General features: G+C 40.8%; 1 protein-coding gene across 1 annotated transcript in view; it reads left to right on the forward strand.

Annotated features, from left to right (window-relative positions):
* Positions 1 to 6764: 6764 nt before the first annotated feature.
* ABCA4 (ATP binding cassette subfamily A member 4) overlaps positions 6765 to 15358 on the forward strand; it is a 71675-nt gene continuing 63081 nt past the window's right edge. The window contains exons 1-4 of the mRNA XM_069022710.1: positions 6765 to 6840; positions 9892 to 9984; positions 13656 to 13749; positions 14266 to 14407. Coding sequence (XP_068878811.1) covers positions 9919 to 9984; positions 13656 to 13749; positions 14266 to 14407 — 302 coding nt within the window. The 5' untranslated portion in view covers positions 6765 to 6840; positions 9892 to 9918. The remainder of the gene's footprint in view (positions 6841 to 9891; positions 9985 to 13655; positions 13750 to 14265; positions 14408 to 15358) is intronic.

Consider the following 15358-nt stretch of genomic DNA (forward strand, 5'->3'; position numbering starts at 1 on the left):
TAGTGTAGTACTTTCCTGCATCTGTCTTCTGGGGCTAGGGGGTGGCACACTTTTCTTAATAGGATTACAATTAGCATGACCATTTCTTGCATACTGTAGAATACAGTTGTTTTGGCATGGTACTTTCTAGTGATGTAAGCATCGAGATGGCTCTCAAAGGACAGCAAAGACAAAGAATCACTTTTCTGTTTTTGCATCATTAAATACACTGGACTTTAATACTCCATTACCTTTACCAATCTTCCCAAAACACTACAGATAAAATCCCACGCTCTGTTTGGTGGACATAATCTGATTTTTATTTCCAGAACTCACAATGCTGAACTTTGATTCCTTGTCACATTTCCACAGAAGCAGGGCTTGCATTCTTGGCAAAGGCCATCCTGTCACTGGATGGTTCTGGCCATGCTCGGGGTCATTTCTTTGGGGAGCTGCCTCTTTTTTACAGAAAAGCTGAAGGTCCCAGATGCTGTTGTCTGCCCAGACTGGTATTGGGAGTTGCATAACAAAATATGTGGAAAGGCTTCTTGACATAAATGGGAATTTGTTCTACTTTGACAATGGAGGAGTGAACTACATGTACCCCACACAGCTGGTTAATGAATCATTACAGACAGTGTAGCATAACTTCATAGCACAGGTGTGAAAGGATCACTATTGATTAGGTCCACAAGATAGCAAAATAATTTGTGGATTTTCATTAAATTTATTGTCTCACTATATTTGTGTTTTAGCATGTCTAGCATTGTATATGGTAATGGCATAAGAACTTAAGAAATTATTAAATAACTTCAATTAATTCAATAAAGCTGTTCACCTAGTGTGATGGAGGGGCTCTAGTACGCCGCAGAGCAGGCTCCCGAGATAAAGAATTACAACAGTGAATACAACATACAGTGAGAAACCGAAACGTTTTTTAATCAAGTCGTAATACCAGTTATTATTGGTTGCCATATTCCTTTTTATGTGACATCTGCTTCCATATTTTGCTGGTACGAAAGGTTTCTGCTCTTTTAAAGGTGTTTCCCGCAGCCCCGCAGGTGCCAGCGGGCTGGGCCGGGGGCAGCAGAGCCTGGTGCCTGTAGGTGGGGATGCGTAGGTGTCTTACAAACCCCCGTTATTTCCGAGAAAATATTAATTTCAAATGATGACTTACGTGTCCCAGCTTTATAATGCCTTCGCCTGTTGTTATGTAATACAAGCGAAGTAGCAAGAGCGCATCTTTGGAAATGGAAACCTCTGAAGCCTATGTAAGAGTTGCGACCCCGCTGCCCAGCGTGGCCGTAGCGCAGGAGGGGCTGTGGGCTGGGCCCGCGAGTTCTTCTCGAGCCTTGCCGGCAGCCCGGGGACCGCGCGGCCAGTGGGGGAGGCTGGGAGGCGGTGGCTCGAAGGCCACTCTGTGACTTCTGAATTTGTCAATTTTCGTAAACGTTTGCACGGAGACGGCGTGGCCGTGTTGTGTGAGGGCCCCTACGCTGAGGGCCCGCCCGCCTGTGAGGGAGCGGGGGGCGGCCGCCCGAGGGGGCGTGAGGGGCCGGCCACCGCGGCGGAGCCTTACGCCTGGTGGGATAGTTTGGTTTCCTTTGGAAATGGAGAAATTTCGAATGGCTCCTGTTGTTTCTGCCGGTTCAGATGCAGGTTTCCCTCGGTCTTGCTTTGAAATGGCTTCACTCCGACGGAACTGCAGCAATCCTACCCACCTGCCCCAGGTGACAGGCTGTGTGTCATGCAAAGTGCCAGAACCCTGCAGCTTGAACTCTGGCGAGGAAACCTTTTGCTGTCAGATTTGTTTGGTAATTGCCTTTTCTGTAGTCGTAATGCACTGCCTCATCCTTCTTAAAGCTTTGGCAGAGTACCGACTTCTGTGAGTAGCTGACCTAATTAGTCATGGCAGCTGTTTGTTTAGTAGGGCCCCTAATGCTACCAGAACTACCCTTCTGAAACCATCTTTTCAAATACGGTGTTTGTTCAGATCTCAAGAAATACATTCAGAAATATCAGCGTCCTAGTAGAGACTTGATTGTGCTTGTGTTGGTCATATTGGATATTTGGGAGGATTTTTATTCATGAGTCCTTAAACTCACAGATTGAGCTGTTCTGTAACAAGCAGGGGATTAAAACAATCTCCTTACAACTGAGCAGTGTTATTCTGCATCTGGTAACTGCATCTAAGATATGTGTTTCTTTGCTGCCAAGCTGAACATTCCTTCAGAAAACGTTCTCTTTCAGCAGTGCTCACACATGAGGTAAGCTTTTGTGGTAAGTTTTCAAGGTTTTTGTTGCTTCTGTGTAAGAAGTCTCCGTTTTGCTTGCAAATCCATGAACTCTCTGGCTTCCGTGTAGCAGAGGCCTAATGGAGCTAATCTGGAAGCTGACATGAAATGCTCTGCGAAGGCAGCTCATGGTAACGTTGGTAACTTAGCTCAGAGCACACTTGTACTTTTTGAGTGACTTCGCTACATACCACTGTGGCTCACCGTACTGAGTGATCTCAGAGAACATAAACTCAGTTCTGTTTGGGTGAAACTAAAGTGGAACGATGTGCTGCAGCTGCTAATGCACGTCCAGTCTGTGCCCGGAGCTTATCTGAAGCAACCCTTAGGCAAGTAGTGCATGGGTCTAGGGTCCTCAGCACCCCCTGTTTCACTATAAAGCTGCTCTTATTGGGCCATCCTACTTGTCAATGTATACATAATATGTTGGGAAAATGGAACAAACCTGATGTTTCAACTTTCCATTAGCAAAGGGGGGGGGGAGGGACAGGGAATGTCTGATATTTACAAACGGTGTTATTTAAAATATTCATGGAAGTAAGTCTTACAGGAGGATTCTTTGGAGACAAGCCTTTCTGAGTAAAATGTTCTATCTGCATGTCCATTTATATTCATAGAGAGAGGGGAATTCTTTTTCTAATTCAGAGATCCAAGGGATCCTTGGAAAGTGTTTCACTTCCAGGTAGAAGAAAAAGCTATTCTGTATCTTCCAAAATGTCAAATGTTTGAGGAAGGTGAATGCTAGAAAAATCCTCAGTCCTCAGCCCTTATGCAGCTGGATGACAGAACAGTATCTATATGAAGTAAACTGATTTACACCTGAAGTAGAAAACATGCCTTGAGTGCTTCTACTGCTTTGTGCTTGTTTATCCACCGATTGGGGTGATTAGCCCACTGCTGGGTTTGCACAAGTTTGGGATCTGTTTAAGATTCCACATTTCTCTGTGCTTGAAAGAGTCTGATTGCAATTGTCTTTGATTCATAGAAATACACCTTTCAAGCAGAAGTTTCATGGGACCTTATTTTAGTCTCTCTGATTTTTTTATCATTTGATCCTGATTTTTTGACAGAACTTCCCATTCTTGTCCTTCAGGTTACTCCCTCCTTGCTTATTTCAGAGGGAAGCCTCTGAAATACATAGGAAACACCTAAAAAGCTTCAGCTTGGGTTTTCCCCAGTAGTTTGAGATAGCTGGGTGCAAAACTTAACTTAGAAAGCCCCAACCTGTGTTTGTGTAGTTTTCTTTACACACACATAGATATACCTGTTTATGGATAGAAGATACATTTATATGCATCCTCTCCTCTCCTACAGTTAGTCTAGGCACAATCCTGTTAGCATTAATTGTATTAGCTTTCTAGTGAGCCTGTGTTGAGGGACGTGCTCTTCCACATGTGTAAGAATGTCTGACAGGTTACGAAATGGTTTGGGTGCTGTAAAGTGTTGTTGGACATTAGAAGTGCTGGCCCACGAGCACACCCAAACCACATAAGTGTGCATATTTTCAAATCTATCTTTTCAGGTAATTTTAAAATTCTCCTTATTCTAGAGAAATATTTACTTGTGGTACTGAAGAGATTACTGGGGATGTTTTTATAATTTGCTGGAAAAATAGCATTTAATCAGACTTCATATTTTAGTTGAAAGTCAGGAATAAGCCTGGAAAAAAAGAAAAAAAAAATTCTGATATTTAAAACAGCTGTTATGGCATATGTGTGTGATGTAAGGGGAGAACACAACATACATGCCATGTGACCCCATGTATTGCATGTAGGTGGTCATGAAGCATGTCATAGGGAACTTTTATATTATCAGATACATACTGTAGGCATAATGCAAGAACTATCACCAAATACCTATTTCCACTTATTGCTTTCTTTATGTTCTGATACATAAAACTGTGGATAGAGCTATGGTGAAATTGTGCACTGTGCTCCATAAGCTGAACTGTATTTTCCCCTCCCATGTAAAATGACAGGCCTTGCAAAAGCTTTCTCTATTTACTTCTGAAGATCCCTTTGTAAAGCTAAAAAGCAAAAATGGGTCACAGGAGCAGCAGATGTAGTTGACCATAGAAAGCAAAATATACCGTACCATCATCCAATTGCGCTGTAAAAAATCTAAGTAGGAGATTAGTTTAATCTGTTAGAGCTGTCTCTGCCAACATGTGGACAGCAAAAAGAGATCCATTTTCTTAAAATAACTTGCCTTAGGATTTTAGAGTTAAAATGCTTGTTTGCTGAATAAAACTATTAAATTATCTGTTTGCCTCACACATAGTGGTAAGGCTTAAACACAGTCTGCAGCTCAGCAGCAGCAGCAGTGCTAGTTTCTCTGCTTTGCACTGCCATTAGTCAGAGTTAGCTTCTGTCTGTGCCTTTATAAAGCTCTGTTTCATTGTCTAGATTGAAGCAGGCCGGGTCTCACCTGTGATATGAACATAAGCTCAAGAGAAATTAGATCAAAGCGACTTGTAAAAGAGGAGGTTGCCATAGAATCATAGAATAGAATCATTAAGGTCAGAAAGGACCTCCAAGATTAAGTTCAACCTTTGACCAAAACCACCACATCAACTAAGCCACAGCATGAAGTGCCATGTCCAGTCATTTATTATCCAGGGATAGTGACTGCACCACCTTCCTGAGCAGCCTGTTCCAATGCTTGACAACCCTTTCAGTGAAAAAATTCCTCCTGATGTCCAGCCTGAACCTTCCCTGGCACAGCTTGAGGCCATGCCCTCTTGTCCTGTCACTGTTTGCCTGGGAGAAGAGGCCAACCCCCATCTTGCTACACCCTCCTTTCAGGAAGTTGTAGAGAATGGTAAATTCTCCCGAGCCTCCTCTTCTCCAGACTAAACCCCCGCTCCCTCAGCCGCTCCTCACAGGACTCACTCTCCAGACCCTTCCCCAGCTCCGCTGCCCTTTTCCAGAGGGCCCCTCAATGTCTTCCTCGAGGTGATGGGCCCAGAACTGGACACAACATTCGAGGTGTGGCCTCACCAGTGCCCAGTACAGGGGAACAATTCCTGCCCTGGTCCTGCTGGTCACAATATTGCTGATACAGGCCAAGATGCCGTTGGCCTTCTTGGCCACCTGGGCAGACACTGGCTCACGTTCAGCTGCTGTTGACCAGCACCCCCAGCCTTTTTCCCACTGGGCAGCTTTCCAGACACTCTTCCCCCAACCTGTAGCACTGCCTGGGATTATTATGACCATTTGGCAAACGGTTGTCACACTGGCCAATCTCCAGTCATCTGGGACCTCCCTGGTTTACCAGATGATAAATGATAGAGGCTCGGTGAGCTCTTTTGCCAGTTCATTCAGTACTCCTGGGAGGATCCCATCCTGCTTCATAGACTTGTGAGTGTCTAAGTGGTGCAGCAGGTCACTACCTACCTCCTACTGGATTGTGGGCGGGTGGGGGAGTTCTGCTCCCCATCCCTGTCTACCAGCTCAAGGGACTGGTTGCTCTGAGAATAACCTATCATCATGCTGAAGACTGAGGCGAGGAAGGCATTAAATACCAAGGCCTTTTCTACATCCTTGGTTTTCCTTTGCATGCAATAAAGGATGGAGATTTTCCTTGGCCTGCTTTTTGTTGTTAAAGCATTCATAAAAACACTTTTTTATTATTTTTCACAGTGGTGGCCTGTTTGAGTTCTAGCTGAGCTTTCGCCATTCTAATTTTCTCTCTATGTGACCTAACAATGTCCTTGTACTCTTCCTGAGTTGGCTGCCCCTTCTTCCAAAGGTCATAAACTCTCTATTTTTCCCTGACTTCTAGTGAAAGTGCCCTATTCAGCCAAGGCTGGTCTTCTTCCCTGCTGGGTCACCTTTCAGCACCTAGGGACGGCGTGATCCTGTGCTTTATTATCCTTTGTGCCAGAAGCCAGGTTAAAGTGGGTGGTTTAGGTGGCACCTGTGTGCAGGGACTCAAAGGCCCTGCAGTGGTGCTGGGAAAGAAGCAGTGTGCAGGGTGCAGTGCTCTGCTGCCAGAGCTGCAGTGGGCTCTGGGGGAAATCTAGAGAGTGGTAAATTCAGTGAAACAGTTTTGTGGAGGAGTCTCAAAGGTGTCCCCAAAGCCCTGTGAAGGGGAAAGAAACAGGCAAGCACTGCCACGTCCTTTAAAAATTTTTTTAAATACTGAAGGCTAGAATGTTGTTCAGCTTCTGCTTGGAAGAGCAATCACAGGGAAGTTGTCATAGTGCTTATACAGAGTCATTGCCCAGCATGAGCACTGGTGGGAGGTTTTGCTGCATTGCTGTTTCAGATGCCCTTTACAGATGAAAATCTATAGGGAATTCAGTGTTCACTCAGTTCATAAGGGTAGGGGTCTTTTTCTGATTTTAGGGGAGTGTTGTTATCTATGTAAAGAAACTTCTTTTTTGGAAATTTAATTTCTTTCAGTGCCTGTGCTCGTTCTGATTGCAGCAGTCCCAAGCCACCACTGATTTCATGAGCAGGGCACTGCCTCTAAAGAGTGAAGATATATCTCCACCATGACTAATCACTCCAGAACTTCATGTACCTCCTCAGTCCAATTGGAGTTCTCCATACATTATTACTAGGTACTACTCTCTATCTTGGTTCTACTCTTCTTTTTCATTATAGTGTTTTGCTCTACTTAAAGTAGTAGAGCTTGAATCTTAACCACACAAATCTGTTAATTTGTCTGAGTAATGCCCAGATAGGAAAGGATATTTCAGGACTGAAAATTAATTATTCTTTATTTATTCTGTGCTGCTACAGATTCTGAGGTTTATCTGTCCAGTATCTTCTGACTGCATTATTTAAGTTGTTCTTTTCCTACAGTTTTGTCTCATATTCACCTGTCTAATTTAGATTTCAAATCAGTATAAGGTTAACTCACATCCCTGAAGCTGTTGCATTTAGGAAAGCAAGGTTCTTTACCTTGAGCTCCTAGTGAAGGTTTTATAAACAAACCACTCTTGGGAGATATAAGAGTATCCTTGTTCATCCTAAAATTAGAAGGAGTCCTGAAGTGTGTCTGGTGAGCAATGTAGAAACTTTAAGAAAGTTTTGTTATGTTGATTGTACTTCATGTATTAATGCCATACCTTAAATAGTTATTTTAAGTACCTTTAAATTCTGACTCATGTAGCACAGTGTTAACCTTGGTAATCAATTAGTAGTCACTTTCTTGGAGAGAATTTTTTTGGTCCCTTTATGCATATTAATTAGGTTGTCTGTCATTGAGTTACTTCCCTTATAAGCAATGTCTCCCTGTCACTATCAACAAATATAACTAGCAAGGTCCAAGGTAAAAAAATCTTAAAGATTACATAGCAAGCACAATCTGTATAACCTGACTTATCGCCCTTTTCTTCCTACCAAGGTTTATTGGGCTTGGCTTCTTTACTACTTGTATTTTTAGTCTCAGAAATAGTTATATTTTTCAAAGCAAATGGTAGCAGCCATTTTATCTGGCAGTCATCATCTCATTTATGGCCTTGCACAACAAATTTTCTAGCTACTGGTAGTACAGCTACTACTAATTCAAGTGGTGCAGGTCATACATAGCAGGATACTTAGAAACATAAGCTATGACTCTGTAGTACTGTGGGATTTCTCATTGAGACAGAAACTCTCAATGGTGGGTGGCTCAGTAAAGCAGCAACAGGAGGAAGAGGAGGGGCCAGGCCATTGACAGACTATAGATTTTATGGCCTTGACATGAAGGCTTGGATTTCCTTTTACAGCTGTTGCAGAAAGATTGCAGCATCCGTCTGGGGTTTAGAGGAAGGCAAGAGGAGCTGCAGTGCAAAACTATCTCTTCTTCATTTGTTCAGCTGTAGGATTCATTTTTCAGAGTAGCAACAGGTTCAAGAGCCCTGGGCTACACAATAGTGTCAGAAAGCTGTCTGACTGCCTATTGTTGGCAACTCAAAGTGGGAGGCTGTCACACCCCAGAAGTGTGTGTTCAAACCATCAGGTGTTAGTCCATTTACTCCTCACAACAGCAGTAGCCTTTTATAGCTAGTCTCTCGCCCAGTAGTGCTCTCCTCTCTGCATCCCCCAAGCCCCACCCTGTGTTCATAGCAGCGCTCTGTAACTTAAGCAGAGTTGATGGAGGGATACTGAAAATAGCATGAAACTGTTGATCTGCAAAATATGGAAAATGCTCCAAGTTTGGTTTTGCATGAATATTCTTTATGCAGAACTGTTCCTTTATTATGTGATCCCCAGTAAGCAGCACAGCCAATTCTTACTGTTTGGCCTTAAATATCCTGCTTCAATCATTTTCAGGCCTGATATATCAGAAGAGATTACACGTTCTTTAGGAGGCCTTTCTACCAGGGTTAGTCATGGCTGATGCCAACCCTTCCCTAGTACTGGCCACCTCTTCCCTTGAGGTTGAAATTCCCTTTCAGTTCATAAAATGTGGACCTGAGATGATTTTCTGAAACAATCAAATCTCTTATCTAGTGTTTTTCACTACTGATTTGTTAACACATTAGGCCAAAAGATCCTGACATGTTTTCCAAACCTTGTCTCTTAAAATCAAACAAAATCTTCTTCAATTAATATCATTTCCAGAAACAAAATTCTAGAAGAATAGTGACAAATGAGACCTAAAAAAAATTATCTAATCTATGAATGGTTTTACCTGTGTAATTTTTTGTAGAGGTTTGAGTAATCTGCAGTGGAAGCCCCCCCAGTCTTTCCACAAAATCAGTTCTATTACTTCACCATTCTGATAATCAGAGTGTGCTTTCCAATATCTGACTTCCATTGCCTTTTCAACGCTCTCCCAGTTACTAATCATTCATAAAGAAACTACTCTTCAATCATTTAAATCCCATAAAGCAGCAGTAAAGAAGGAAGTTGACACAGGTAGCAAATTTCAATAATTTGTTTATTTTTTAACAGGCCAGTGTATCTGATATTTGGATTTATATGTCAAGTTTCCTTTTTCCTTTTGAAGGTAAAAATTCATAGTGATTATAATGAGTCATGAACCTGAAAAACAGAGCATACAATTGTTTAAATTCTGTGGTATCTCTACTAAAATGTAATGGGAGTTGCTGAATTTAAAAACATAAAAATAGGAGATCCTGTATTTTTTTAAGGAAATAGCAAAGAATGGATTTGTTTTTATAAAATTCATATCAGACTCTGTTAATCAATATATTTTATCATGTCTGAATGGTAAACCTAATTGTATCATAATAACTAAACAGTTTTATATAAACTAATGTCTAGTAGTAAATCCATCTTTTTTTGGAAAAAAATATTTTGAAAACACAGTATTGTGATAAATGATGCAAGAGTTAACTGCCTTCATTACATGCAAGTGCAAGTTAATAGCCAGATTCAATGTTAGTGACTTTTTTTTTTTTTTTTTGAAAGAGATGTTTTTCCTCTCTACTGCTTTTTGGTGCTGATAAATGTGTCACAGGAAGTAGCCTCCAAACAAAGGAAACTCACGATTTTTCATGCATGATAGTGTATCAAGTGCAAAATTAAATGGTGCAGACAATGAAAGGAACTGATCTCTGTGATAACATAATCTTAAAATAAGAACAGAAAGCTGTTATTTTGCTCTAAATTCTGTTTCTGCTGTCAGCTGAGAAATGGTAATGCATCCTTTGCCACAGGTTAACCAGACGTGTCAATGCAGAAGAATGAGCTTCTTTAGGCAAGTCAGACTTCTGCTTTGGAAGAACTGGATCCTTCGGAAAAGACAAAAGGTAAAGCATCAGTCTTTGGATTTCAGGTTTGAACCGTGCACTCGGCTGGATTAAGTGACTGGTACATTCATCAGCATGTCAAACTCTCAAGTCCCCCAAAGAATCACACGTGGTCTTTGTCTGGGCCTTTGTATGGGCAACTTGTCTGGTTTGCAGAGCTGCTCTTTACAGACCAAACATAGAATACTTGTGTTGGGATTTTCTTTGACAAATAATATTGTGTACCAGAAGAGTTGTGGGTAGTAATATTTATATATTTTCACATAAAAAGATCTGTTGTTAGAAAACATCATGAGCACCAATCATCTCACAGAGTTTTGATTCCTAATTTTAGATTTGCTCTTCATACTCAGCTGCTCTTAGACATGGTTCTAGTTAGGACCTTACAGTTCTCACAGATTTTGTCTTTTTTAGTATGGCTGAATGACATAAGTAAAGCAAAAGTCAGAAGTATTTAAAGTACTTTCAAATCCTCTTAGATTTTATGATATTTTGTCTTACATCAAACTTATCTATTACTTTTGACCTTAATTCACCTTATTTTCATTGTTCTTTTTATTTTTTCTTTTAGCTAAATTTTCTTAGAGTGAAACAAAACTTCAGACTAGGGTCTTAGTTATCTGATGTACTTCAACTACTTCTGCCCAGCAAAAGAAGTCCCTTTACCTGGTTTCCATGCTTTTTCTCTGAGGTCCTATAGATACAGACTAACTGTTTCAAATGAAAAATCATTTTTAAGGTATATTAAGGCATCTGTGAGACTATAACCATCATGCAAACATTTTTGCCATAGTAACAGTTTAATTACAAAATGAACCACGGGATGAGCTGGAATATTTACCCTATGCTGACCTGGTTTTAGTCAATAGGAATGGCTCACATGCTGAAATTTCCAGGATCAAAGGATTGTGTAATTTTCTTCATAGGCAATTTGAATGTTCTTTCCTTCATAGCTTCCTAGCAGACTTTCACCCACAACATACGTTGTCATCAAGAGCTGATGCATATAACATTGCAGCTCATGATTTATTGCAACATGAAAGTTGCCAATTCATACTTGAGTTAAGGACACCTTTTGGAAGCTGGACTTCAGTTACTGGTTGTCAAGGAGCTGTGGTAGTTTGGTTCTCAAGTTCAGAAAAAACAATGCCAAACAGAAAATCCATCTTTCTGGTCTTCAAATGTATGTACTGAGAGAAGCGGAAGCCACTGGTTTTTAATTTTTAACAAATGTATATTTGTAGAATTCTTCAGTATTTTCAGTATGTGAAATAGTGTGTTATTTGTGCAAATCTGCTTAGATATGAGACACAAAGTGCCAGCTTGGCTTTCAGGAATTGTCTTCTCTTTTTGTTTAATTTTTCCTATAGAATTTTCAAAAATTATAATTGGTGTTTCCAGGTGTTGCTAGAGATCCTCTTCTCTCATGATCATTCCTAGTTTGTAAGCACAGTGATTTAATCTACAGCTGAGAAATATTTTCTCCACCCTGAAGAGTAAAATGTTTTACAGGAGAGCCATTAAAAATAATTTCTTGTTTAAGAATATAATCCTGCCTGTTTATTTGTCCTCACAGAGAAACAAAGTAGCCAAAACAAAAATTCATACTGTCAAAGGTAGCTCTAAAATATCTTTTGGGGAAATCAGACTGTTTTCTTGTTAACCATCATGCAGTACCATAAATAGAGATATATGCATTCTTCTGCTCCAATTCATCATTTAGTCTAATCTGCTTCACAAGACGAAAGACTTCATTGCAGAGTCAACAGCTGATCTGCAGCCAGTTTAAGCCTGTCACATTTATATGGTCTTACCACTGTGCTTGTTCCATTACAGCTCTGTCTGGATATTACCTTTCTCTGTGCATGTTTCTGGGATTTCTGGCTATTTATCTTGTAGTTCTGCAGGCTTATGGGCTGCTTTCTGATACTTCCAGTGCATTCTGAGACACCTTTGTGTCCTCCGGCTAAGGTCCACAGGAAAGAATCAGAGGGCTGACAGCACTGGTCCATCCTTACCACACAACACATTGTGTACCCGGTTGAAAGAAAGCTTCCCTTGGGCTTTAGACTTCAATCTTTTCCAAACTAGTTAACCCAGACAGGAAGGAATCACCAAATTCAAGTCTGAGGATTTTATATTTCCTGGGGATGAAGAAGGAATCAACATCTGAGCATTAACACAGATTAACTCTGCAGAAAAGGTGGGCCAAGGAGTCTTGCCTCTTCTTGCTGCTCTGAGTTTATGTGCATGTAGCACTTGTCCCAGATGGCTTACCAAATGGATGGCAATGGATGTTGATCAGACCTTGTGGACCCAGCTGGGAAGGGTCAGTAATACTGTATTCTGAGCTGTACACAATAGCTGTCAGATTTCCCTCTCTAATAATTGTTTAATCTGCCCTTTACTGCTGGTAAAATTTTGTCTGGATTTAAAAAGATCAGGCATGCATAGCTTCCTAGGTGGTGGTGGGTGGGTCTTTTCATTATTGTTCTGTTTTAAAAAGAAAACCTTTAAGATGAAAAATATGAAATAGCAAATTGTTGCCTGGTATAAAGCTTTCTACCCTTTTGCTGTAAGAATATGTTGTGCTTAACTAAAGCTGTTAGACAGAGTTATAGTGGAAAAACAGGGCAGCTCCAAAAAACCTGTTCTTATGCTGTGGAGTGCCTTTTGCCCAAAACAACATTCCTGTGTAACCCATCTTGGTTTTGGCTCTGCTGCTATGTGCATTATTATCACATATTTGGTACCTAGTTGGTGAGGAGGGAGCAAAGGAAAAGAAGCAAGGAGGGCTTTCCTGTTCATGTGCTACAACCCTGATTCTGAAGGTAAATGGTCCTGGCTCTTACAGGGAGGAGCAAAAAGTGCCACATGTTTAGACACAAAAATCCCATTGCTGCTCCTCAGAGCCCAAGGCCTGTGTTACAGGATCAAAGGATTGTCGTTTCAAACCTCTGCCAAAACACACAGAGGCAGTAAAACAAACTGAAACACAGGAGTGGAGGAAACAGACTGAAAAGCAGGCAGGATGTTGCTCTGTGGTAAAAGCAGCACCCTTGATTTTCTGTCATGACACGGTGATGGTTCTAAGTGTATTGAAAGATTTGGGCAATAAAGTGGCCTTTGATGGGGTCTTCTGCATTATTGAATAAGGTGTTTGATCTTAATGCATAAATTTCTACAAGTATTAGGAAATTAGTAACATTGAAATGAATGATGACAAAAAGAAACAAAAGTAAAGGTCAAAGAATGTAAAGCTTATGCTGCAGTCTTTTACCTTGGGGTAAGTGCAGTGGACTGACAGCCTGCTAATGAGCCCAGCAGTGTCAAAGTGTGGATTAAAAAAACCCTTTTTTCTCTTATATCTAATCCTTGTTGTAGAGTCAAGCACTACCTGCTGTCTCTTTTTACCTCAGTCAGGATGCTTAAATATTTCTTTAGAAGAGGTGGAAAAGCCACTGAGCACTGAGTTAATGGTGATGCTTCATGGAATTCTGATGAAATCCTTGCCCTTTTGGGTGTCCCTTTCAAATGGTGAAACAGGCAAAGGATAGCCATGGTCACATACTGCACTGGGCACTTCTGTTGTGAGAAGAGGTCTCATCCCTTTAGCCACCTAGTGACTCTGTGGTGATCTATTTGTAAATTTTTTTTTTTTTTTTTTCCAGCTTCGTTTTCTAGTGGAGCTTGTATGGCCTCTGTCATTGTTTCTTGCACTTGTCTGGCTGAGGAAAGCTAATCCACTGTATCGTCAACATGAATGTAAGAATGTTTAAGATGTTATCATAATCTGACTTGTTGTAGGTAATGGCCAGGTGTTCTCAGACAGAGGTACTGGGACCTGTTTGTGGAATATTACTGTCCAGTGGCAAAAGAACAGAATTTGGTTTGAGTAGCTTAGTTATTTATAGCCATGTAGTGTAAGAATTACCAGTGAGGAGATAAAAAAAGTGTAGTTTTCCTGTGAGATGCTTTCTGGTCAGGCATACCTGAGGTCTCAAAGATCTGTCCAGTTTTGGATTTCTGTAATTCTGTTACTGAGAAAGTACTACCTCACTACCTATTTAAAAAACACCTCACATTACTCAGAATTCATTTCTGTTTAAAATAGCCATATAGCTTATATTGGTGACTTCTTTTTTCTCAGTAAAAGATAAACCTTTATGATTCCTATCCCATTCCTTCTGTAGAGAGCCAACTTATCTTGCTATTTATATTCACTAAAGCTGCATTAGAAAAGACACCTAACAATTTATATTTTGTGTTTTGATACTCTAGGTCACTTCCCAAACAAGGCGATGCCATCAGCAGGAGCACTCCCATGGTTACATGGCATCTTCTGTAACATGAACAATCCCTGTTTCCGCAGCACAACCCCCGGCGAGGGTCCAGGTGTAGTGTCCAACTACAAAAATTCCATGTAAGCAGAGCTGTATGTGTGAGAATGGGTTGCAGCAATACAAGCCTGCAAGGGAACTGTTAATAGCTTGCTCTTGGCACCTGTTGGGTGTTCATGGACATGAATGATGCAAGGAGAAAGGATGGAGTATCCTCACCTTGCTTAGAAAGGTCCCTCACTGCACCAAGGAATATTTTAAAGAATTGTTCTGTAGTGTGAATAAAAAGGAAAGATAATAACACACCAGTGTGCAAACAGTGGAAGACAAAAATTTTCAGTTCTAGCACTTTGGTTTCATGCTAACAATGGTCATCAAGTTGAAACAGAGCTCACAATAATAGTTCTGGGCCTTTTAGAGAGAGACTTAAGTACTAGTCTCCAGGGAACATGTTCACTTAATAAAATCCATGCTTTCTACTGTTGACTGCTTACTGAATGTCTTGGGACAAATCTTTTTGGTAAAAGAGCATGGAACACCTAAGCCTTCTTTTCTCGTCTCTAGAGTTATCCTTGCTGAATCAGAGCTCTGATGAAGTAGCTGCAGATAAGAACTGCCACTTCTTAGGTAGTACCTGTTTGGGCTATATACTTGTGACACTTTAATCACTAATTCAGATACTAAGCTTGTTTGCAAAATAGGAGGATGGGAGATTTCTGGACTATTGCTGAAAAAGTGCTGTAGGAGTGTTTTATTGCATTGTTTGTTACAGCTGAATCATGAAAGAAAGTACAGCAGACAAGGACCCACAGAGTGAAAAAAACCCTGTCATACTAAATATAAAAAATGCTTCAAACCTCCCTTTGCAAAGTCCACTTTGGAGCATCCAATGATTAAATTTCATGAGCTAATAATGTGAAGGCCATTAAAGCTCCTGTTATGTGAAAGTCTGTAACTTGGTCTTAACTTACTGTTTCACCTTTTGTTCCTAGCAAATAGGATTTAAAATAGTCAACAGAACATTTTTGGTGGGG

The sequence above is a fragment of the Aphelocoma coerulescens genome, chromosome 8 (assembly GCF_041296385.1).
Source record: "Aphelocoma coerulescens isolate FSJ_1873_10779 chromosome 8, UR_Acoe_1.0, whole genome shotgun sequence".
NCBI lineage: Eukaryota > Metazoa > Chordata > Aves > Passeriformes > Corvidae > Aphelocoma > Aphelocoma coerulescens.